This window comes from Pectinophora gossypiella, chromosome Z, assembly GCF_024362695.1.
Source record: "Pectinophora gossypiella chromosome Z, ilPecGoss1.1, whole genome shotgun sequence".
NCBI classification, from domain to species: Eukaryota; Metazoa; Arthropoda; class Insecta; order Lepidoptera; family Gelechiidae; genus Pectinophora; species Pectinophora gossypiella.
In genome coordinates, this window is record NC_065433.1 from 17,303,734 (window position 1) to 17,327,151 (window position 23,418).

Below are 23,418 nucleotides of genomic sequence, written 5' to 3' on the forward strand. Positions count from 1 at the left end.
TTATTTTTTATTAACAATCAGAATAATACTCCTTGGTGATAAATATATTAGGTATGATTACCCCAAGAGGCTCAATAATAAATTGATGCAGGCATAATTTAAAATTATTAAGTTAGTTTCATTTAAAGTTTGTGGTTTTATAAGAAAAGAGTACTTAAATTGTTATTTTTCCTGGCGGCAATTGTGATAAGTTGTTAAACAAATAATAGCGCAATTATACTCAGCGTCCCCTTTTACAATTTCTTGTATCAGAGACAAGGGTAGTATGGTGATCGTATCGTCGATTGCATCGTGGATGTGACGCATCAGCTGTCTCATTTTATGTTATCCTTCTATACGGAAGATTCGCTCCTCAACGACTAACAACACACTACGATGTTGTAAACACCACTGTGACATGACTGCTGCATTTAGGGTAAGCCGCGACCGAGAGATCATAGGCACGAAATTTTGTGAGTACGCGTCACGAAAAAAGCTTCGCGGATTTTTTTAAAGCAATTGATAATGCATAATAATTCTATGCATCGCATCTGCATCACGGCCACACGAGTGCCGTGGTCGCGGGACTTCTTTCGTTGAAATTTTCAACAAGCCCCCCTTGGCCAAGCAAGTAAAGAACGCCAACTTACCCCAAAAAGGTGTTATAATAACTAGAAAATAAATAAATTGCCTATTGACTGTTTGGCGCCATACCCAACCCGTTTTCAATAACAGTAACATACATACAACACAACGTCTCCTTCGCATTGACAGATTTATAAAAACGCACGTCTTAGCTTTAACTTCTGGCATCTGTGCTTTGGTAGTCTTGCCTCTCACCAGGTAGGTAACTATTAGGTTTTTTGTAAAATTCTGGCATAATGAATGTGTTGGTAACAGCATTTAAAACTATTTGTTCTTAGTAACACTTTCAACTTTACTAGGTACATACAAACCGTGACATCAAACAATAAATAAATCAAATTATGTAAGCGATAATCCGTATCCCCGAAATAATTTATTCAGGCAAATGTTAGCGCTTTTTGTTGGGATCTGGAGGTGGGTTGTGTTCCAGATAGTACTGCCGCATTACGTTGCCGAGGTGGCTGTTCTTGGGCAGCTCCCGTAGCTTGGCATCGCACGTTGATAGGTATGTCAACCGCCCGTACACATGCCCCAAAAAGGCCGCCATTATTACTTTAGGCACTACGCCGAAATGTGGATTTCTATTCAGGAACCCTAAAAAGAAAAAAATCATAGAAGTAAGAAGGAACTAGAAGGAACGACACAAAATTAAAAATCCGCGCGAATAATTGGCATAATCAAACAAAATATGAAACAATCAATAAGTTCTTACTTCTATGAAGATTTTCGTGGCGTCGTCCCAATCGTTCCTTATTAGCAGTACAAAATTAACTAGCAAAATAGAAATGCAATTCGAACCGTATTTGATGGCAGCGTATGTGATTGTCGCAAAAAGTGTGCTAAATGGTACACAGCGTCGGTAAAAGCTCTCTTTATCGCATTCCTCCAACACTTTTATCTCGTCTTGTGTGAACTCGTAGTAACGCTGAAATACAAAACCCGTCGTTAGCGATACAAATTTTCGTAGGACGGAGAGCTCCAGGAGCCAGGCAGTCAGGCTGCAAGTACAGTTTGCTGCTGGTACCCACCAATGGATGCGTCACGTTGCGAATATCGCAACTGGCCGGCGTGCGCGACTTCGCGTAACAACTGCAATCCTCTTCGTTTTGTTTATTCCCACTCATTGCTTCCTTTTGCCTGCTACTTTATCATTGTAAGGAAAGAAAGGATGGATTTTGATTCATTATTTTATTTTTATAAGATTATTTTTAAATTTTACTACAAATTTTCATGATAGTTTCAATCAATTGGCAGTTCGGCGGTTGGGTTTCTGTCATAAACGATATACATTTTATCAGCCTGTGTGTTTTCTAAAAAGTACCCTTTGATTTGAGTTTTTATACCAAATTATTTAAAGAGATCACTTATATGTACTTACTGAATAATTTTTACTATATAATTATTTATACTTAGGTAGGTACCTACCAACGGGTACTTGTTTTTGATATAATTAATATACACTTAGGTAAAATTGTGTTTCTCATAGTCCTTTCCACGTGTTGTCGATTCGTCGCCGTAATTTAATTAAGCGCCTTAGAGTCGGCGAACCGTCTATACTAATTTGATCATGAAGTGTAGGTTGCTCTTGTGTACCCACTTAGGTATTTTGAAGTGTTTCAATTGGAAGTGAAGTGTACGGACACTACGCGGATAATATTTAAATACTGGCAGGTGTAGTAGATATGTTTGACAACGAGACTGCAAAAAGGAAGTTACGTTAACTCCTTCAATGTCAAATTCGTAGTCAAATCTATAAAATTATGCCACAAATTTCGCATACAAGATCTTCGTGCCGTCGTCTAAGTCCTTCGGTATAGTAATAGCGAAAAAACACCTGAAGTGGCGCGGCGGGGCCGAGGGAAGGATGGCGCGCGCCATATGGCTGGCGCTGGCGTTCGCAGCGCTGGCGGCCGGCGCGCGCTACGTGGACTACTCAGGGGTCAAGATGCCGGAATACGGCGGCGGAATCGACTACGAGGGCCCCCGCGAGCTGGCCGCCGCCGCCGGCGACGACTACCGCGACCACTCGCAGGACGTGACTGCTGGCCTCGACTACAAAGACGAAGAGGAACCAGGTAGATCTCTTGCGAGCTTACGCCATTCACAATATAACACAAACAGTCCCTATACGTCTTATTGCCGGCCAAAAGCCTCCTTTATTATTAACGGTATGCAGCATACTCCACCACGCTGCGAGGTACACGTCATTTATATTCAAATTTTTTGTAGCGAAACTTACAAAAGAACTTCTTTTTTTCAGTGAAAACTGAAAAGTCTCTTCAAAAGGATGTCGAGGAAGAAGAATGGCAAAAACCAGTGAAGAAGCATAAAAAGTCTAGTTTAGATGATGGTAATCTAGATACCCCTGATAAGTACAGCCCAGAAGAAGTAGCACCTAAATTTAAATCGAATCAGCGGTATTCGAAACATAAACCTCGACTTAAACTAAGAAATTCTGACAAAGATGACGCGTCACTAACACATAAGCACCCAGGGAGATATGGTCGCTATAGAAAAGGTGACTTGGTTGATGTTTATAGCAAGGATGAATTCCAAGCAAATGATGATTTTCATGATGATAAGGGTGTCGACTTCGAAGATGACAAAGCAAATTTTAATGATAATAGAGCTACGACTGTAAGAACACCTCGGCGGAAACCGAGGGATAGATTTGTGAAGTCGGATGAAGATGATGATCTAAATGTATTGCTCAGACGAAAACCCATTAGTAACGAATTTTCTTCGGACGAAGAGTTACGATCACGGGTTCCATCGAGGCGAGTGCCTCTCCGCTTGGGCGGTGCTTCTCGGGAGTCTGAGAGCGATGCGGAGCCCTGGAGAATACAAAAAGCGAAACCTAAAAAATATGAGGAGTACAGCGACTATTACGACATGCAAAGAGTGCAAAATATGAAAGATAAGCTACCTGTCCTCCTCCGCCGGACTACTACATCAACTACTACTACTGTATCAAGTAAGTACAATCAGACAAACAACTTTATACACATCTAAAACAGCCTTATTTTATTCAAAGTATGTATTGCTTGTAACTTGGAATAGATAAGTGGTGAATCCACAATACATTTTATTCTACCAACCATCAGCGCCTGAAGGTGGCTTTCCGTTCGGTTTTTGGCTCTATTTACCCCGCTATATGTAATTATGTATTTAGATATCAAAAGTAAGTACCTAAATGTGTCTTGCCCAAAATGAACAAAGCTTTACTTACGTAAAAGGGAAGGTAGAATGAAACCATTTTCATATTTCCTCAATGTTACATAACATGTACTTATCCTAGATTTATTGCCACTACCTTACCTTAATAATTTTATTAAATGTCTGGTTTTAAAATAACGTTCACAAGCTAGTTTTGCCGTGGAAGCCCAGTTAGAACAACGCTTTGACTGTAAGGTCGCAGGGATCGAATCCAGCAAGGACCAAACCTATGATTTTTGAAATCTGATTATCACGTGGTCAGTTAATAAATGATTATCGTGAGGAAACCCACATAGGTACCTGAGAAATGCGTTTCGGAGGTATGGGACCTAACCTGTATTGGGCTGGTATTCCCTTCGCGGGTTGGAAGGTCAGGCAGGCAGTCGCTTCTGTAAAAAAAAAACCGGATTTGATCCGGTTTGTTTCAGGTTGTCAAACGCTACGGAGATGATGTTCATAAGCCACTTTTTTATTGCCTTACCCATGTGCTGCAAATTTTACATTGATTAATTTGGCCCAGTCAATGCAAATAGCAATGTTTGAAGTTTGAGGTGCTCTTTCTCGGGTTATTTTGCGCCTATAAATAGTACTTACATAGCTGCGGGTACGATCAAATTTTCGAAACTAAGTATATATTCTACGTTGTGTAATTTATTGCAAATGAATAGATTACCGTTAACCAATGCCGTAAGGCAGAATGCATATGCTTTTATACTCACTCGCCCTGCTTTTGATCTTGATTATAAATCACAATAAGATTTAGATTTCAGTGCATTATAGTGTAAAGTCTTGTATCGCTATAGATTCATACAGAAGAGGAAGCTAACAGTAGGCTTGTGTGTGCCCAGCGGAGGCGTTCCTGACCAAGAAGCGGCTGTCACCTGACGAGATGATATTCCGACGATATATGGCGCCCGTCCCTGTGGAAGAAGTCGTACCTCCGATCTCTGTGAGCTCCTCTACTTCAACCACTAGCACCACCACTCCAACTAGCACACTTGAACTCCTTTATCCAACACGAAGTTCTACTGAAACAACTACGATAAATCCACACGAGGAAATCTACCACCAGGCTCTGAGAAATGCTAGCTTACAACCATCGCTCGCGGAAAAGTCTCGACAGTCTATTCTAAAGAAGGCCCAGAGAAAGGAAATGATAAAAGGCGAGGGAGCGACTAACAAACCGCCAGTGTTAATGCAAGTGACAAATAAGATACAGACCCTGGTGATAGTGGAGCCGGCGACTAGCCAGATGCCCTGGCAGCGTGCGAAGGAGGTGCACGATGACACACCTGACCGCCTGCGGCAGGTGAAGCGCCTCATACGACACAAGATCGTCTCCAACGCCAAAAACATTCACGACCTCACCGATAACTGGGACGACATGGTTTGTGACTACGTTGACGTCAGCATGTTAAATGACGTCGCTACGAAGAACTTCATTAATACGAATATGATTGTGTTCAGTATCATCATTGTTTTATGACAATAATTTCTTAGTACTACACTTTGTATTTATACTTACTTATACCGTATTATGCTACTAAGGTATATTTAATACTCTTATTTTGTGTTTGTAAATGTCCTCTAAGTGTTGTTGATGTTATTGTACCTACTTTTTGAATAAAATGTTGAAAAATTATTGAGAAGTATTCATGTAGATCTGATATTAATAGGTATGAATTATTCGCAGTTTGATAAGATCAGGTTAGGGTAGGGATTAGTGTGTATGATAATAAGTAGCTTAGGTAGTAAAGTGTGTCATGGTTGATGAAGGTACTCGGACGACGACGCCGGCGTCGAGTGCCGAGCGTGAGCTGAAGGCGCTGCTGGGCGCGCATCGGCAGCGCAAGGAGGTGTCGCCGGAGCCCTCGAGCGTCGTCGGTGGAGCCCCCAGCAGCACCTCCGCGCCCGCTGACACCACGGCCACCCTCGTGCACATACCCACCTTCTCCCCGCAAGCCGTTGGACCAGTCCACGCCAGGGAGTGGGAATTCTTTCTTGCCGCCAATGACTCTAAGCGATTTAAACTTTCGAATTATATTGTTTACTTAGTTTTAATAAATTATTTACAAAGATATATAAACAAATTATTTTGTTGATCGCACGTGGTAGGAATGTTTGTGTTTATCGTATACTAAGTAGGCAGGTAGGTAACAGCCTCGGTGGTCTAGTGGTTAGAGCGTTAAGCTCACGATTTGGAGGTCCGGGTTCGATTCCCGATGGGGACATTGTCGAAATCACTTTGAGAGACTGTTTTTTCTTTGGTAAGGACTTTTCAGGCTTGAATCACCTGATTGTCTGAAAAAGTAAGATGATTCCGTGCTTCGGAGGGCACGTTAAGCCGGTGGTCCCGGCTATTAGCCGTAAAAACACCTCCACCAACCCACAGCAGGAGCAGCGTGGTGGCGTATGCTCCATATCCCCTCCGGTTGATTAAGGGGAGGCCTGTGCCCAGCAGTGGGACGTATACAGGTGTGTGGATGTGTGCAGGTAGGTAACTAATTATCAAAAATCGCTTGTGGTGTAGTGTTTCTATTTGAAAGAATACAATGTTTATTAGGACACCACGACAACGTAAATCACCTACATATTAAGGTACTTACCTATTGTGGGTTTTGCAGTTTCAACTCAATCTTGGACGAATTAACCACCACTCCACCCAGAAAATCCGTACAAAATAATGGTCAACCTTGTCCACCAATTGGTCGGTGTAAAAGCTACTTTAGGCGGTCCTTTTTCGTAACTGGTTAGAAACGATAATTAATTACGAAAATAGAAAAAAAGTCTTCTTTGATAACTGGTTGTGAAACAGTGAAGAAAATTTTTTTTTCATAACTAGTGAACAGACGAAAAGTTTTTTTAATGCTGTTTATTAACACTTCTTCACACAACGTCCACTTTAAAAGTCCGATTGTCGTACCATACGTGCAATAGGTGTATACATATGTAAGTATATATAAGTGTGATATGTATGAAAGGTCGACTCGTCTGACTGTCCCGGAACGTGTTTACCTATATAGAAAAGAGTTATCACTATATTCTGTAAGTTTTTATTAACAATTTCGGTTTTAAAGCACATAATAACGGGTTCTTACCGCGTTTTAATGGGTGGGACGGTTTGGTTACCTACTCCACTCCAATCTCATCAGTCATCCCGTGATCATGGCACTTGCAACAGTGTCGAAATATCAGGAGTCTCATATTCCCATTTAAACGCGGTAAGAACCCGTTAATGGCCCCGATTCCTGCAGACACCGCCTAATTTTATTTTAGGTTATATCCGTCATTTTCGTATCCGTCGAAAAGGAAAGGGACGGATGATTGACAGCTCTTAATTTTAGGAAGAATGAGTAAATTAATGTGTCGGGTTATTGACTGACGTAAAATTTTTAGACGGTTGGTTTAGATTTGTGCTTAAAATTGACGTGTGTTCCATAAATTTTATGCTTGTCGATTACCCGTCCCTTTCCTTTTCGGCGGATAAGAAAATGACAGATATAACTTAAAATAAAATTAGATGGTATTTACAGGAATTAGCACCATTATGTGCTTTAATTTTGATAATAACCGCGTAAACTTAAAACAATGTATAATTTGTGTTTTACCCTGATACATGCAGGCAAGACAAGGTTAATAGGTAGGCAAGTCTTCTTCTTCTCTCGCGGGGGTTGAGAGGTGGATTACCAACCTCATCAACCCTGGTGTCAGGGTTACTATTGAGCCGCCAAAGGCCCCTGACATGACTCATGTAACGACTACTTATTTTCATCAGTAAGTAGTAACCGGCACCAACGGCTTAACGTGCCTTCCGAAGCACGGATCATCTTATTTTCGGACAATCAGGTGATCAGCCTGTAATGTCCTAACCAAACTGTTACACATAGTAATTTTTGTGATATTTCCCCACCGGGATTCGAACCCGGGACCTCCGGATCGTGAGCCTAACGCTCAACCACTGGACCACGGAGGCCGTCGGTAGGCAAGTAAGTAATATATATTAAATTTGGATCAAGACATAAATACTCTTTAATTGCAATTTTACTATAGTATGCTGTGGATCATGTTGTAGGTAGCTATGTAGGTAGATACCTAATTGAGAGTATCTCCTGATGATTCCTCGTATGCCATCATCAGTTTGTCGCGCCAAAGCTTCGTCGGCGTTGTGTACTGTCCACCCTGCTTGGTGCATCAAGATTGCATGAAAGGTTCCCTTTGAAGGTTTTAAAGATGTCACGCGCCCTGAAATGCTAGAATATACCTATAATAGCTAGCCTACTTACCTTTGTCTTTTAAACCTTTTTGGTAGATACAAACCATCCACAAGGAATTTTCCGAGCTAGTGTTGTTCGGTGGAGTATGATATGAAAGCTCAAAAGTCATAATTTAAGACTTGTGAGAAGTATAGGTAGGAGAGATAAAAGTTAGGTGCCTACTTCAGCATTGTGTACGAATGTAGAAGTTGCGTGTGTAGCGCCACCTGGCGGAGTGGAGGCGCGGCCGGGTGCGCGGTGAGAGGGCGCTAGCAGTACGGTGCGGAGGATTGATTGCGCGGAGGGAGGCGGAGCGAGCCGCCTGGTGCCGAGTGCGCTGCGAGCGAGTGCCGCTGTATTTAATTATTTATTCGCCGCGCGAGCCGCGGGCCGGAGGTCGGTCGTGGTCGAGTGTGTGCGGGGCCGGCGCGTCTCCCCGACCCGGTGTTGTTCTATCCAGTCTGTACCCGGTGTTGTAAGTGCTATTATGAGTGACAGGGACAGGTCGTCGCCCTCCCTCACGGACACCCCGCTGAAGACTTACATAGGCCGACACGACGACGACTACCCCCTCATAAACGGAAACGGTAAGTGTTTCGAATTGGATAGCCGGGTGGTGCTCTATGACAGATATAGTGAGCGCGTGCGATGGGCGCGCATCACGCGCTCGCGCTCCCCTCCCCGGCGCGGGCCGGCGGGCGGCCACGGCTCTGCAGCACCAGGGCACTGGGTCAGCACGGCCAGCGCTGTAACGGCGCACGCTACGGCCGCCGCTAGCAGCCTCGCTGCGCGCCTGCTTCGCGGCCCCACGCTGCGGATCCCGGCAGACGTTCACTTTGCCGCATTGAAGCTTCCGCGGATTCGATCGACCCGCTGTAGCCCCTTCCCGACACCTATATCTACACTATGGAGAGTTAGCTCTTTGGTAGCTTCTGTTGCTTTCAGAGTTCTGAGTCATAGGTTCGTTGTTTGACCTGAATAGTAAGATTTTTTAACATATTCATGACATGTGTGGTAAACTGAAGGAAGCATTATGTTCTGGGAGGAAGCGAGAGGGGTGCTTTGGTGCGGTCTCCAGCTGCCGCGGATCGATACTAGGTGACCTTAGCTCCAAAAACCGAATACTTCTTTCGAGGATTTTCTTTATTTTATTTGCCTTAGGTTCTCTGTGTATTGAACTTTCTTTACTAGTTACAACCAGATAGGTAGGTAATATTTCCGCGCGCTATTGCAACTGATTGAAAACATGACAAAAATAAACAAATTGTTCTGCTGTAAACTTTGGTACCTACCTACCTCTCTAGTTATAATATTGATATCTGCGGCTGAGTAAAATAATACTGAAATATTTCAGGAAAAATTTAGAATTTCTGGTGGATTACCAATAACTGCTACAAGATATATTTAGCTCGGCTTCCGCGACTTCAAGATTGTTTCAGAGTGTTTTTAGACGTTCCAAGGAGGTAGCGTAAAATGAATTTAAATAATTTCGTTTCAACACAACTCTACTACTAGGTAGGTGATACCTACAGATATAACTGCGTCAGTATCTACCTAGCGAGCGCGTGTTTATGAGGTAGTCGTAAATATAGAAAACAAAAATAAGTTTACAAGTAGCAATATATTAGCATTGAGGAAGATCATTGTAGTTCAGAGAAGATGTTATGTAGTAATAAATAAAAGCGTACCTAACCTATGTCACCAGTAGCTTCTTAGTAAAAGATATAGGTAGAAGGGAAAATATTAGTTTTCATTTAATATTGTTGCACAAAGACTACAAGCAAAACTTCGTCATTTCAGGTGTAGATACAAACTGGATCAGGGGTATCCAAAGTTATTTATGATAATGAAACACCGACAAATACCTTTAATTTCATGGAACCCCGTATCGTATCAATGATTAAGTACTAATAAAAAATAGTGTAAATAATTATGTAAAGTCATATACCTAAAGGTAGCATAATAATAACATAAACTCACAAAGTTACGGCTATATTCCAATTGGGGTAGTCAGGGTACATCCATCGCAAGATAAACTAAGTACCCACACACTTCGCCTAGCTAAAAATAAAGCCAAGACGATAATATGTAAAACCAAAATAAATAAATCCGTGGACCCACTATAGGAATCGCTGGTCTAGATTATCAATTATGATTAGGTACAAAATAAAAGGATATGTAGCTTATATAGGTACGTATTAGTGTGCCACTTGTATAAAATTGTTTTTCATTTCGGGCTCCAACCAAGTCTCGCAACCAAGTAATGAATGCTATCTGAATATACTACTTACATGTTATTTTTTGGTTACATATGGGTCTGTCTGTCTGTCCTCACTTAATTAATTTAATTTTGTACTTGAACCCAGTAATATCTAACTCTACCATCTCTACTAAGACCCAAATAAAATCAATTTATAACTATTTAGGTATGAAATTCATAAAAGTGCGTTTTATTTTTCATTAAAACTCATAGAGCAACACTTAGCTCCGTTGATAGGTACCTCACCTACCTAATATTTTTCGAATAAATGTGATTTTTGAAAGCAGAAAAAACAAAGGATCATACTCGATTAAGATAACGAATATCTCGTGTGGATTCTATGGACTTCCTTAATGAAATACCTACAGACACATTCAGTGATACAGACAGATATTGGTACGTGACGAAATTGTATACGAATTTTCATATTAGGTAGTTATTTTATCGCACTGCAGAAATGTATATTCTTACGTCAATTGTTTGCTAACAGTGACCAAACAAGATAAAATACGGTTCATAGGTACCTATCAGACATATTATCAACTATTGGCGTCAATACAGATAAATAGATTTATGTAGCCAAATGGCAGATGAAAATTGTGAAATATCCAATGTCTACAAATGAATCAGAATCAAACTTTGTAAGTAAGTAGGTAGTTAAGAAGAAGTAGTTACCTTTTAACTTGTATATGTATCGATAGAATAAAGAAATATATTAGTTAACACCTAATTCGATCGTTCATCGATGACTTCCCATTATCGATTTAAAATGTTTAACTGTAGGTATTTCGCTAAATATATAAACCAACCGTTTTTCATTGAGTGTTGTGAAACACAGGTCCTGAACGGCCGAACACGTTCACTGAATGGATTGTTCCGTTGTAGGCTATCGTTTGATGTTAAATTGAGCATTGCAACCCATCGGTGCTAGCAGAGCGTTGCCAGAGCGGGGATAGTGGGGGTGGAGGCGCGGGGCGGGGGCGGGCGACCGGTGCCAACCGGCTGGCTGCTGCTGAACGCTTCAAACATTTTTTGTCAAGAACATAATGTCATAAACTGGCATGACACACCAGTTTACTGCTTTACAGCAGACCGAGCTTGGACTTAACACAATTAGCATAATATTGCCTAGCATAATATATTAATCCTTTATTCATCTTGCGATAGAGGTACCTCTGACTAGCCCAATTGGAGTTAGGATACCTTCTAGCATAACACCAACAAATAATACAATTAAGGCTGAGATTATGTCCAAGCTTCTTGCGCTTAGTCCGTCTTCCGCAGCTCTGTTGTTAGTTCACATTGTTTCCAACTGATAAACTAGATCAACCAGTCTTAACCAGATAGATGTAATTTGAGCAGAATAACCGAAACATTTGATGTCGAGGAGATATCTACGCGAATTCTCCTGGGTTCATCTTGCATTCATTTTGTTGTAAAGTCGAGAACACTAAAGGAAACTGTTTTAATTAAATATCAACCGCGATTAGAAAAGTTAGTCAACTCGGGAAACTTGTAACTATTGCGGAGTAGTTACTAATCTGCCTGTCACAAGTAGTCACAACATTCACAAATAGGTATTTCCATCATGAAGTTAGAAGTTTCACGAGTTTATACAAGCTTGAATCACTGGAGCGTGGAATACCTACTAAATTAAAACATATCATTATAGTTACAGTTGTGCGGAGGAACTTCTACAGAGTCCTTTCATATACCTGACTGTGGCGAAGCAAAAATGAGGGCTATGTGTCTGACCGCACATTACAAATATGAACCAATTACACTAACTCTTACTTACGGGTGTGTATTTACTCGATAATTAATTACGATGAATTGAAAACATAACTGCTCAGACCTGTTCCGGATAGGCTCCAAGATTTGGAGATAAAACCTATCCGGAACATACATAATCATATATAATGGAAGCACGTTATCTTAATTAATAAGACCCCACAATATTATAAATAACAATATAATTTTCAAAACTAAAACCCGACTACGAAACAATCACGTTCTAAAAAGTACCTATGAAACAAGAAAATATACTCTTCTATTCTCTGAAATCCTTCCGAATATGTGTGCGTCAAGCTAGCGGCCTCAAAAAAAAAAATGGGCACGAAAAAATAATTTGACCATACCAAAAAATAGTACTCTTATTGAAAAAAATAGTACCTGTTGTAAAAAAATTAGTACCATCACGGTTCTGGATTTATAGCCATGTTTTATTGCACTTGCTAGCTTGACGGTGAGCGAAATTTGGCGAGAGTTAACGACAAGGTCTTTCGCTTTGATTTAAACGCCAAAAAATAGTACCGAAATAGTACTCACCCCCTGCAAAATACCGAAAGTAGTACTTCAACGGTTCCAAAGTTATAAAGGCAGTTCTTTGATCCCGCTAGCTTGACGTTTTGAAAATACCAATTATCTGGGGAACGCTTGCATACTTCAGTATGTAACTAATGTCAATAAACTCGTATGAAATACTACTCCCTACCATCATAATTTTGATCCGATTCTCTTTGTAGAAATGTTAAAAAATCATCATAACCTATGCCATACATTTGTTGTTGATACAGTCACGTAGACAATTACATAACCTCACAATTTATTCGTAAGTATTGCCATTTTGGAGGTCTACCCTACCATTTCTTTGCACTTCAGAGTGCTGCTATTACAAAAAATTCCTATTGCATACACCCATATGCACTAATTTTAATAGAAAATGGCTGCCTGGGTCTAGTTCTTATCGAAAACAATCTGTGATTTTAATACATCATAATACATTTTTAATCTGCTGTTTTATTTTATAATTTATAACTTCATGTTGAATTTGTTACGGATCGAAGTGTTTGTTAATAAACAATTTGCAGTATTTGTAGAATAACTCAAAGAGTTTCAACAATGATATTACTTTCATCTGACAACCCTGGCACTTCACCAATTTTTACCCAAAAATGGGGAAAAATACTGAAATCTGACAACATTCTTGACCATGTGTAATAATTTTGTTCGCGACTGTACTTGTCTTGATAAATGTATGACATAGGTTATAATGACTTTTTGACATATTTCTACAAAGAGAATCAGGTCCAAATTATGATGGTGGGGAGTACTATTTCATACGAGTTTATTGACATTAGTTACATACTGAAGTATGCAAGCGTTCCCCAGATAATAGGTATTTTCAAAACGTCAAGCTAGCGGGATCAAAGAACTGCCTTTATAACTTTGGAACCGTTGAAGTACTACTTTCGGTATTTTGCAGGGGGTGAGTACTATTTCGGTACTATTTTTTAGCGTTTAAATCAAAGCGAAAGACCTTGTCGTTAACTCTCGCCAAATTTCGCTCACCGTCAAGCTAGCAAGTGCAATAAAACATGGCTATAAATCCAGAACCGTGATGGTACTAATTTTTTTACAACAGGTACTATTTTTTTCAATAAGAGTACTATTTTTTGGTATGGTCAAATTATTTTTTCGTGCCCATTTTTTTTTTGAGGCCGCTAGCTTGACGCACACCCGAATATTCGTAGTGATGTTTAACGGATAGCCGTGATAAAATTCATTCCATGCTCATAAGTGACATCGTAACGAATACTGAGAGGGATGATTCAGCTCATTATACTGAGTTAATAGCAAGTGGAATTTACATCGCAAAACTATTAGAATTGAAAATAAGTAATTGAAAAAACTAAAAAAGAAAGAATTTTGCGACGGAAAATGCCATTTGACACTGAGAATTATGGTATGAAACATCCCCCTTAGTATCCGTTACGGTGTCACTAACATCCTATTTACAGAGCACCCAAACTTTACGCGACACTTCATTACAAATTATTTAAGTACTTCAAGTAAGTATAAAACATTCCAGATTTGCTATGTACTTAGTCGGACTAACATGTCAGATTTGCTATGTACCTATCTGCCTAGTAAACGAGTTGTTGTATGTGTTCGTGGGTGTGTACAGTTTGCGCTGTGTCCATTTATTTGTAGTGTTTAAGCGGCTCATGCTTAGCCAAGGACGCAGTTAGTAAAATTGACTTACAGTACATAGTATTATTCCTTATTCTATGCTTATAGCCAAAATTACTCTTTATTCATTCCGTACTTACTTAAAAAATAATCATACTGTAAAGAAACGCCTGTGCTTTATATTACATACTTACTTACCAATATATTTTTTATTACTTACAGTGTCACAATGATTAAGATCAAAATAGTTAAAAAAGAAAAACAGGTAAGTGCGAAACTACTTATTGATTAAGTAGGTAAACCGTCTTTCGATAAGTTAGATGGCCATAATCGAACGTTATACAGATTTTTGGACAAGCATAACGAATGTCAGCAATAAGCTCAAAATAGTACGCTAAATGTTATCCATCCACATGGTCAGCAATTGAAATAAATCCAAACCTGAGAGCAACGATTCGTACGAGACAAGAAATGATTCACGAGTGGAACTCTCTCACAAGATTTTATCTACTATAGTCGATTATGTAGGTACCTACTTACTTCCAACAAAATCCAACCTGTATAAATCTATGTTGTAGTGATAAAATATTTATTGTGTAACATAAACACACACATATAAATAAACTAAGTATTCATATATTATTGTTGTCGCGAGTACAAAAAGACGCAAGAACAATATACTTACTTACCTGCTTACATAACAATATTATACAGTTATTAGTAGGTACCTTGACGAGTTAAAATGTGTAAATTAATGTAAATAAAAAACTTTGATGTAATGTTTAGTCATTTTAAAGTTATCGGAGTTATAAAATGAACTAGGTAAGCCAGGGTATCCATATTCGGCTTCTAAAAATCCCCTCGATTAGATGCCTAGGTACAAACGTCAGAGAAGGATTTAATTTATTTTTTATCGGCCCATGATGACAAGCATATCGTCGAGGTGTGTCATAAAAACTAATTTACTTTTTGCCGATCGACGTACTTCGGACTCTAAGCACGTGGGCAACTTTTTCTTTTGAGCAACATTTAGAACAAACAACGCAAGTAACACTTGCTGAATACATTTATTTTTTACTTGGTTTTTTCTTGAAGTTATAATATTATTATAAATACTTACCTACGTGTTTTGCTGTGGTAACAGCCGATATCTGAAATCGTGTTTTATCCTGTTGTAATTTAGAGGCAAAGTTGTATTTCATGGATTATCGTTTCATTTCAACTTCGTACTTTGCGCTAACCGTAGCAATACATCGAACTATAGTACACAGCATTTAGTACCTTGACTCCAAGACCTTGAAATAGTGAATATTTTGATAATACTTGTGTGTATACGGTTAATGGCTATATCCATTGCATAAAGATCATTCGTCTAACAAGACATTAAAGCGATAAAAAAATATGTAGGTACGTGGATAGGTACTTACCTACTTATTGAAATTTCATTAAAAAGAAATGTATTTTGATCGTTGAGAGACTAAATAAAGCCAAACCAAGAAGTCAAAGTTGATGGACAGTCGGAACAAAATAAATACTGATAATACTTTAGTATTCTTACTTCATGTGCTACCTTTCGTCATTGATGAGACATCTTCTTTCACATAAGAAAATTAAATGTTGTCTTCAGTTGTATAAGCCTCTTGGGTGTAGCCGTGTATTGGCGAGACGGCGCGGGCGCACGCACCGGCATCGTCGCTGAGTGCGCTGTCGCAATGCGTGTGGCGCCGTGCCAGTCCTCGCCCCTCTTTTCCCTCCTTCCCTCACACGTGTGCGTTACCCCAACAAGAAAGTATCTCCTAGAGTTATATGAGTAGAACGTATAGTTGGTGCCTTATCTGCTGTAAATGTGCCCCCACATAAAAAATGTGTGCCCCCTGTCGTTTCGAAAAAAAATCGAAAAAACGATTCTTGCTGGGGTAACGTTTTTCTAGCAGGAAAATTCTAAACGAATGATCGGAGAGAGAAAAACTGTGCATGGCCAGATAGCTTATATGTGTGCCAAAATGTGCCCCCAAAAATAAAATCTGTGCCCCTTCAGATTTTCGAGATATTGCATTTCCTGCTGGAGTAACGTTTTGATGAATAGTATATCTCTAAAACCATTGCATGTGCCCCTGTAGAATAAACATACGCGAGTAGCTCTTAATGTGTGCCCCTTTGTGCCCCAATTAGATTTTAGAAAATATTTATAGTTTTCAAGTTATCGCGGTTTTATGAAAACCCGAAAAAACATCGCAGCGCCTAAATGAGACAAGGCATAACTTCGCTGAAAACTGTATTCGGTCTTTCTTGACGCTAATAATAACCATACAAAGTTTCAAAAATGTTCATGCATGCGTTTTTGAATAATCTTGCTAAAAGTAAAAACGATGGTGTCATAACTTTGACGGCAAAATACAAGGAACTGGCACAATCCCAGATGTGTAGGTGTAAACCAAAATCTTGTGCCTTTAGTCAAAAATATATGGTGAAAATATTGAGCTTCAAATGTTACGCATTAAGTAAATATAAACAAAAAACCAAAATATGTAAACAACGGCTGGTTATCCGACCAAATCTGAATGACTACTAAAAAGCGACGGATTCATACTTAACGAGGACCTTCTTTATTGGACGTATTATACCTAAGCTGTTGTCCTTACAGTCGCGTTCAAAAGTTTTGAGGGCTAATTAAAAAATATATTAAATGCACCTTGTGACTATATAAATGAAACATAGTTTTAACTCTGCTTTACAATAAATGTGACTTACATTAGTATAAAAATACAGGTATGTCACAAAACAGTTTGGTCACGATTTTGAGCATGTTAGTCACATGTACATTTTATTTGAAAATGGCTCTTATAAATGTACTTAATCATGTGTAAGGTCATAGAAACAGCTATTAATATAATCCAATAACAACTTTATTTTATTAGTTATTACTTTTCTACTTCAGTGTACTCAGGCACAACACGTGTGAACCGGTTAGTGAGTAAAGTAAAGAAGGTCATCGATATGTATGAATCCGTCGCTTTTTAGTAGTCGTTCAGATTTGGTCGGATAACCAGCCGTTGTTTACATATTTTGGTTTTTTGTTTATATTTACTTAATGCGTAACATTTGAAGCTCAATATTTTCACCATATATTTTTGACTAAAGGCACAAGATTTTGGTTTACACCTACACATCTGGGATTGTGCCAGTTCCTTGTATTTTGCCGTCAAAGTTATGACACCATCGTTTTTACTTTTAGCAAGATTATTCAAAAACGCATGCATGAACATTTTTGAAACTTTGTATGGTTATTATTAGCGTCAAGAAAGACCGAATACAGTTTTCAGCGAAGTTATGCCTTGTCTCATTTAGGCGCTGCGATGTTTTTTCGGGTTTTCATAAAACCGCGATAACTTGAAAACTATAAATATTTTCTAAAATCTAATTGGGGCACAAAGGGGCACACATTAAGAGCTACTCGCGTATGTTTATTCTACAGGGGCACATGCAATGGTTTTAGAGATATACTATTCATCAAAACGTTACTCCAGCAGGAAATGCAATATCTCGAAAATCTGAAGGGGCACAGATTTTATTTTTGGGGGCACATTTTGGCACACATATAAGCTATCTGGCCATGCACAGTTTTTCTCTCTCCGATCATTCGTTTAGAATTTTCCTGCTAGAAAAACGTTACCCCAGCAAGAATCGTTTTTTCGATTTTTTTTCGAAACGACAGGGGGCACACATTTTTTATGTGGGGGCACATTTACAGCAGATAAGGCACCAACTATACGTTCTACTCATATAACTCTAGGAGATACTTTCTTGTTGGGGTAACGCACACCCCTCACACTATGTCTCTCAATAGTAGTTTATCAAACTTTTTAAGCGAACTGGGTAATTTACTATTGTGGACTGATACAATTTGGATGATAAAGGACTTTACAACTAGTTTTTAATCTATTTAGATAATTTAGGTTGTAAAATCTCGTGGTTGGGTAATAATATTTTTAAACATAAAATATTCATCATGCCGTTATGGTTCTATTATTTTAGGTAATACACTTCCAAAGTATCGACAAGCTGGACTTTCTCTCTTTCCTTCAAATATACCTTGTTTAGATTTTTGTCTGTGACTAATGATTTAAGCTGGTGACGAGCATTGAAGCGTGCCGGACACAGGCGGGACGATGTGTCGCTTCAATGATTAGTGCAGCCACTTGGACGACGTTTGAGGGGGAAAATCAAAGATAAATTTCGTTGGTGGTTGGCTTGCGATGTTTGGTTACCGTGGGCCGTATCCGCTGGCATGATGTCTGGAGAAGTCGTCGGCCAAGCCTAGTAGATGGACCACTCACATTAATTGAATAGGATCTTGCTCGCTCCTTAGTTAAAAAGCTGCAAGTAACCGCTTTAACACAGATTACTGAAGGTCGCCTGCTTATAGACGCGACTATACCGCTGTCTATGTAAGTAGATATAAAATCAAGTCTTCGTCAGCTGATGTGGCGCTTATCAACTGCTTATCTGGAAATGTTCAACTATCTCCCTGGAAATGTTTATAAAGTCGATAGGCAGCGATAAGCGAAACTAGGCGAGTAACTTCTGCCCGAGCGCAGTCGAAGTTTCATGCGCAACCTGTTCTTCCCAACGCCTTGAAACACCCCATTCACTCCATTCTACGAACTCTTGTATTTCCTTTCTCACTCTGCATATTGCTATCAAGTTTAAACTAGATTCGATTGATTTATTCCGAAATCGTCTTGTTCAAAATATGGTGATTCTATTTTCATGGTATTATTGGAGTTTATGTTTGTTAGAGTCGCCGTTTTACTACCTCAGGAAAGGTAATCCACTAAACTAATATTGGCCGACCCTAAAGGTGTGCGGGGACTGGTGGCGGGAGTTGAAGGCTAGCTACTATCTGTTCGTTCAGCTGCACAGACCACAAACCCAAATAGACGCACATAATTCACAATTTGATAACAATAGTTAAGTACGTCTTTTCTAGGTGACTGCTTTGAAAGGTCGAATTAATTGTGCGTTTTGATCAATAATGTATGCTGATAGTTTTAGTGGTATGTAGAACAAGTATGTAGTTTAGCGCAGTCCTAGTTATTTGTAAGTTAGAAAACTGTTGCCTATGTGTCTGGTTGCTTTCTGGTCTAAGTTTGGAAGGTTAGGTACATACATACGAATACAATCCTAAGCGACGCGCCGCATCGATTCAACTAATGCCGCTTTGTGTCCAAATATTTTGCAATCCTGAAACAAAATTCTTCTAGCTTTGGTACATTTCTACCTTTCGGTTACACATCTCTGCGTTGACTGTTTGATTATAGCTTAATTTCAATTACAATGCCCATTGTAGATTTTTAAGCAGCTATAGCGGTTATTACGATTTTATTGATCTGATTTGATTTCATTTAGTGTATTGAACATATTAAATGATACGTTGGCGAGCCGTATTTTTAGGAAAATCTGGTATATTATCGTTTAGTCTCGGGCTGATATCGCGTCGTATCTCCGATATCGTTCTATTTGGGACGGCGCGGCGGACGCCGCATGGTCGGTACTCGGCCATTGAACACGCAATGTTCTACTATATTTTACGTTGATATAGTATATCATATCAATCAAGGTTGGTTAAAGCCCCTTAAAATAATTATAATAGATTTTAGTCCATGTTTCATAGAAATTAGTAAGTTAATTAACAAAATTGTTTGAGATAATGCATTATTTTATTGAAGATACTTGTTACAGTCTCAATTTTATTCGAAAATTGTTGGCGATAATGAAATTATGTAATCTTTGACAGTTACTTTTTGAGGGACATCAGCGACGCGAAGGGCCAATTTCGTAGAATTTTACGATTTGTTTAAAAGGAAAACAGCTCCGTAATCCAGTGCCTCTACTGTACTCGATGTTGGCCATTTGAAATTCCTAAGCAGCTTAAAATAAGCCCGACATTTTCGTTAAATGTGGGTAATCTGCATATCTGCGATCGAGCCAGATTGCAGTGTTATTGTAAGGCGGAGATCTCTATGAACGACCGCCATCCTTGCCAAGATCGTAAAAATCCTTACAATTGCTTTCAACGACAAGACTGATATTCGCATCTATAAGCACATTAAAAATAAAGAGGAATGCGAAAATAGTTTTCTGCAAAATTTCGTACTGCGAATTTAACCATTTAAGTTAAACTGCACAATTTAATTTGGCGAAAACCATTCGGTACAGGTACGGGATCGTTGCATTCAAACCACGTCCATGAATTTTATGTGAGGTGAATTAAGTAACATTTTATAAAGTTCTGAGTGCATGCACGTAGTGGGCTGACGTTTGGTACCTAAAGCCACGCCGTGGTAGTATCTACTGCCATGTCGGCCGAAGACACGGATTCCACAATATTTTTATGCGCCTCGCGGCTTTGTGTTGCAACTTGGGCATTTGGCGAGCGTCCACCGCTACGGTGATTTAACGTCAGTGTCGTAGCGGACTGCTGCTTTTTGATCCCGTTAAAGATACAACAACAAATCACAGTAAGCTTTGAAAATAACGAAACTAGAAAGCGAGATGGTACAGAATAATTTAGTAAGTTTGAGTGGCCACAAGATGAAGTAATAAGTAGTTTTGTTGAGTTCGAAAGTTGGTTTGATATTTTCAGTATACTTACCCGTTACGAGTATAATAATTATAATGTAGCGTAAGTCATTTGTTGTAGGCTCGTAAACGTTGACCATTACGCGATTTTAATGAATGTTTAGTGCCGGCGTGTCGAGTCGAACGGCTCGTTTGTAGAGGACACGTTTTACCCACGTTTTATGTGTATCTTTACTGGCTTTGTCGAGCACGTGACCATTCCACTGCGGTTGTAAATCGTTATCCTTCTTTTCAATTGTCTAAACTGAGAGGTGCACTTATGCAACGGATTTTTCCGTGTATGAAGTATCAAAGAAATCATTGTGTCTTCCTGGCAGACCTAAGAAACCGTTTAATTTACAGTTGATGATGTAGGTATGCCAACCTTTTCGTTTGCATCAATTATTTGAGAATGAAATGGTTCTAATAAAGTGCCACGGAAATTGTCCTTTAGAAAGTAAGAGTACCAAGATGCTTCTGTTTTTCTTCGCTCAGGTGAGCTCCTCCCAAATCTATTACATATCTTTGATCCGAAAAAATATGAGAGCTCAGATGTCTCTAAACGACTCTGGACTATTGGCCAATGACCAGTTGTATAATATTATATGTTAATAAGTACCAAAAATCCTTTGTCTATTCTGATCAAAGACTTATGATTTTATGGCGTTTTAGAAATTTAAAATTTCAAAATCTACCTGCAATGTGTCTGAAATTATAACGTTATTAGAGTACAAAAGTTCACAAACTTAGCAGTGTATATTGAAGCACTTTACAGGCAATGGCGCTATCTGTTGTAATGACCGCAGGACACTCCCCAACGTTTCACCGTTTATATTTATTATAATCTTGATAACTACAAAATGCATATGCTAATATTTTCCCTTGGTTCCATTCGAAGTATTTTAAAGGAAAATTTATACCGGTCAGCTATGAAGGTAGATACGTTAGATACGTGTGTAGATGTTAACATTTACGATGTTTTGTACTTTTGTATGAACATTAGCCGCTGTTGTCATTCACAGCGCTATGTATATTTAGCTGTGTTAGTAGGTGTGGATAGATCTGCCTCTTACTTCTATACTTCGTGTATTAATAGCCGAACCTTCTCCCATGGAACGTGTCTCCCGCGATTCATCCGTCAACATATCATCGTTGAATAGTCACAACAGTTTTTTGGTTTCTAAAGCCAATGATATATTATTAACTTTACAACTTCAACATTGTATTTTGTATGTAGTACTTATGATGTATCACTATGATACTGATTCCAATAAGTGTCATTACAACTATTACAATTTGTTCCATGATTGCTACTTCATTAGATGTAATGTGTACGTAGGTATGTGATTTATCCGTTGCTGAGATACAAGACAGCAGAGCAACAGCAGTATAGTCTGCAATTTATGGGGCATTTAATAGTAAATGCAACCGAGGTGCCGTTGCCAATTTTAAATATTTATTTTTATAGCAACAGAAATAGTCGACAGCAAAGTGTTTCACATATCTATTAATATTGTGCATACAATAGATTCGAAGATCTGAAATTAATTTCACTTTGCTATTAGGTGCTGTAACTTTAAAATACGCGTACACCAACGCAACATGGGTTTTCATATTGTATTGCAGTCCCGCCTGACTAGCACGCCAAAGTAACCTTTTCAAGCAAATTTACTTTCCATGCAAGGGCTTTTACTGTGTAGTCTCAATTTAGTATGTACGATCGCAGCGTTTACAAAGAAAATTGCATGTTCACTTGAATGTGTGATGGGTGAGGCGAACAGGCAAACTGAAGGTCGGAGTGTGGGAGGGGGTTATGATAACACAGGGGAGGCTAAAGCACTTTGCCAATGAAGGGATAGTTATCTATTATACCGAGAAAGGGCTATTTCAGCCGCTAAACTCCACCCTAGTTATTGCCTGACAATAGCCTGTAACTTCCATCATTAAGACTGTTTACCTATACCTAGCCACTGATATGACTTACATTATCATGGCCTTGTCATTATTGCAGGTATCTTATTAAAAATTGGTGGAGCAATACCTACAAAATTTTCGTTAGTTATTGTTTATGTGGGTAGGTCCAATCAAAGAGCAAAAGTGCAGTGCAAGTGTGTCACTGAGCCCAGCGAATTATTTGTAAACAGTGATGAAATTATGGACCATTAGTTGACATAATTATAAAATTTAAGTTTTTGTAGGTGTTTTTGGTTTATTACCAGGAGATCTTAAGTGCAACCAGTTAATTTATTACTTTGCAAGAAACTGATTGGATTTTTGCACCTTATAGTTCGCTATAATGTACTAGGACGACGTTATACGCGGTAAGCGGTTTTGTTGATATAAAAACTAGGCAACTACCTACTCTGTTTCTTGGAGCATAAAAGAAGTAGTAATTGCGTATGGGCAGTGAAATATCGTCTGTCTAAATTGTAGTAGAATGGAGTAGGAAGGAGCCGCGCGCGGGCGGCCTTC

General features: G+C 39.1%; 2 protein-coding genes across 4 annotated transcripts in view; one reads left to right on the forward strand and one right to left on the reverse strand.

Moving 5' to 3' along the window:
- Window positions 1-1,012: 1,012 nt before the first annotated feature.
- Window positions 1,013-1,748, reverse strand: LOC126379728 (OCIA domain-containing protein 1-like). The gene is made up of 3 exons (XM_050028543.1): window positions 1,653-1,748; window positions 1,423-1,549; window positions 1,013-1,218 (listed from the first exon to the last, which is right to left on the reverse strand). The coding sequence occupies exons 1-3, from the start codon at window positions 1,746-1,748 to the stop codon at window positions 1,013-1,015; spliced, it is 429 nt and encodes a 142-aa protein (XP_049884500.1).
- A 6,639-nt stretch (window positions 1,749-8,387) lies between these two features.
- LOC126380475 (hepatic leukemia factor) overlaps window positions 8,388-23,418 on the forward strand; it is a 111,812-nt gene continuing 96,781 nt past the window's right edge. The window contains exon 1 of one of the 3 annotated variants that reach the window (XM_050029914.1): window positions 8,388-8,680. In XM_050029914.1, coding sequence (XP_049885871.1) covers window positions 8,581-8,680 — 100 coding nt within the window. In that variant the 5' untranslated portion in view covers window positions 8,388-8,580. The remainder of the gene's footprint in view (window positions 8,681-23,418) is intronic. The other 2 variants (XM_050029915.1, XM_050029916.1) reach the window with 2 other exon arrangements.

What these genes read in the sequence shown, in the direction of transcription:
- LOC126379728 (XM_050028543.1), bottom strand. Translation starts at nt 1,748, where the DNA reads ATGAGTGGGAATAAACAAAACGAAGAGGATTGCAGTTGTTACGCGAAG. An exon ending in GCAACGTGACGCATCCATTG is followed by an intron (nt 1,550 to 1,652) that starts GTGGGTACCAGC and finishes TTTGTATTTCAG; the next exon opens with CGTTACTACGAGTTCACACA. An exon ending in ATACGCTGCCATCAAATACG is followed by an intron (nt 1,219 to 1,422) that starts GTTCGAATTGCA and finishes TTTTCTTTTTAG; the next exon opens with GGTTCCTGAATAGAAATCCA.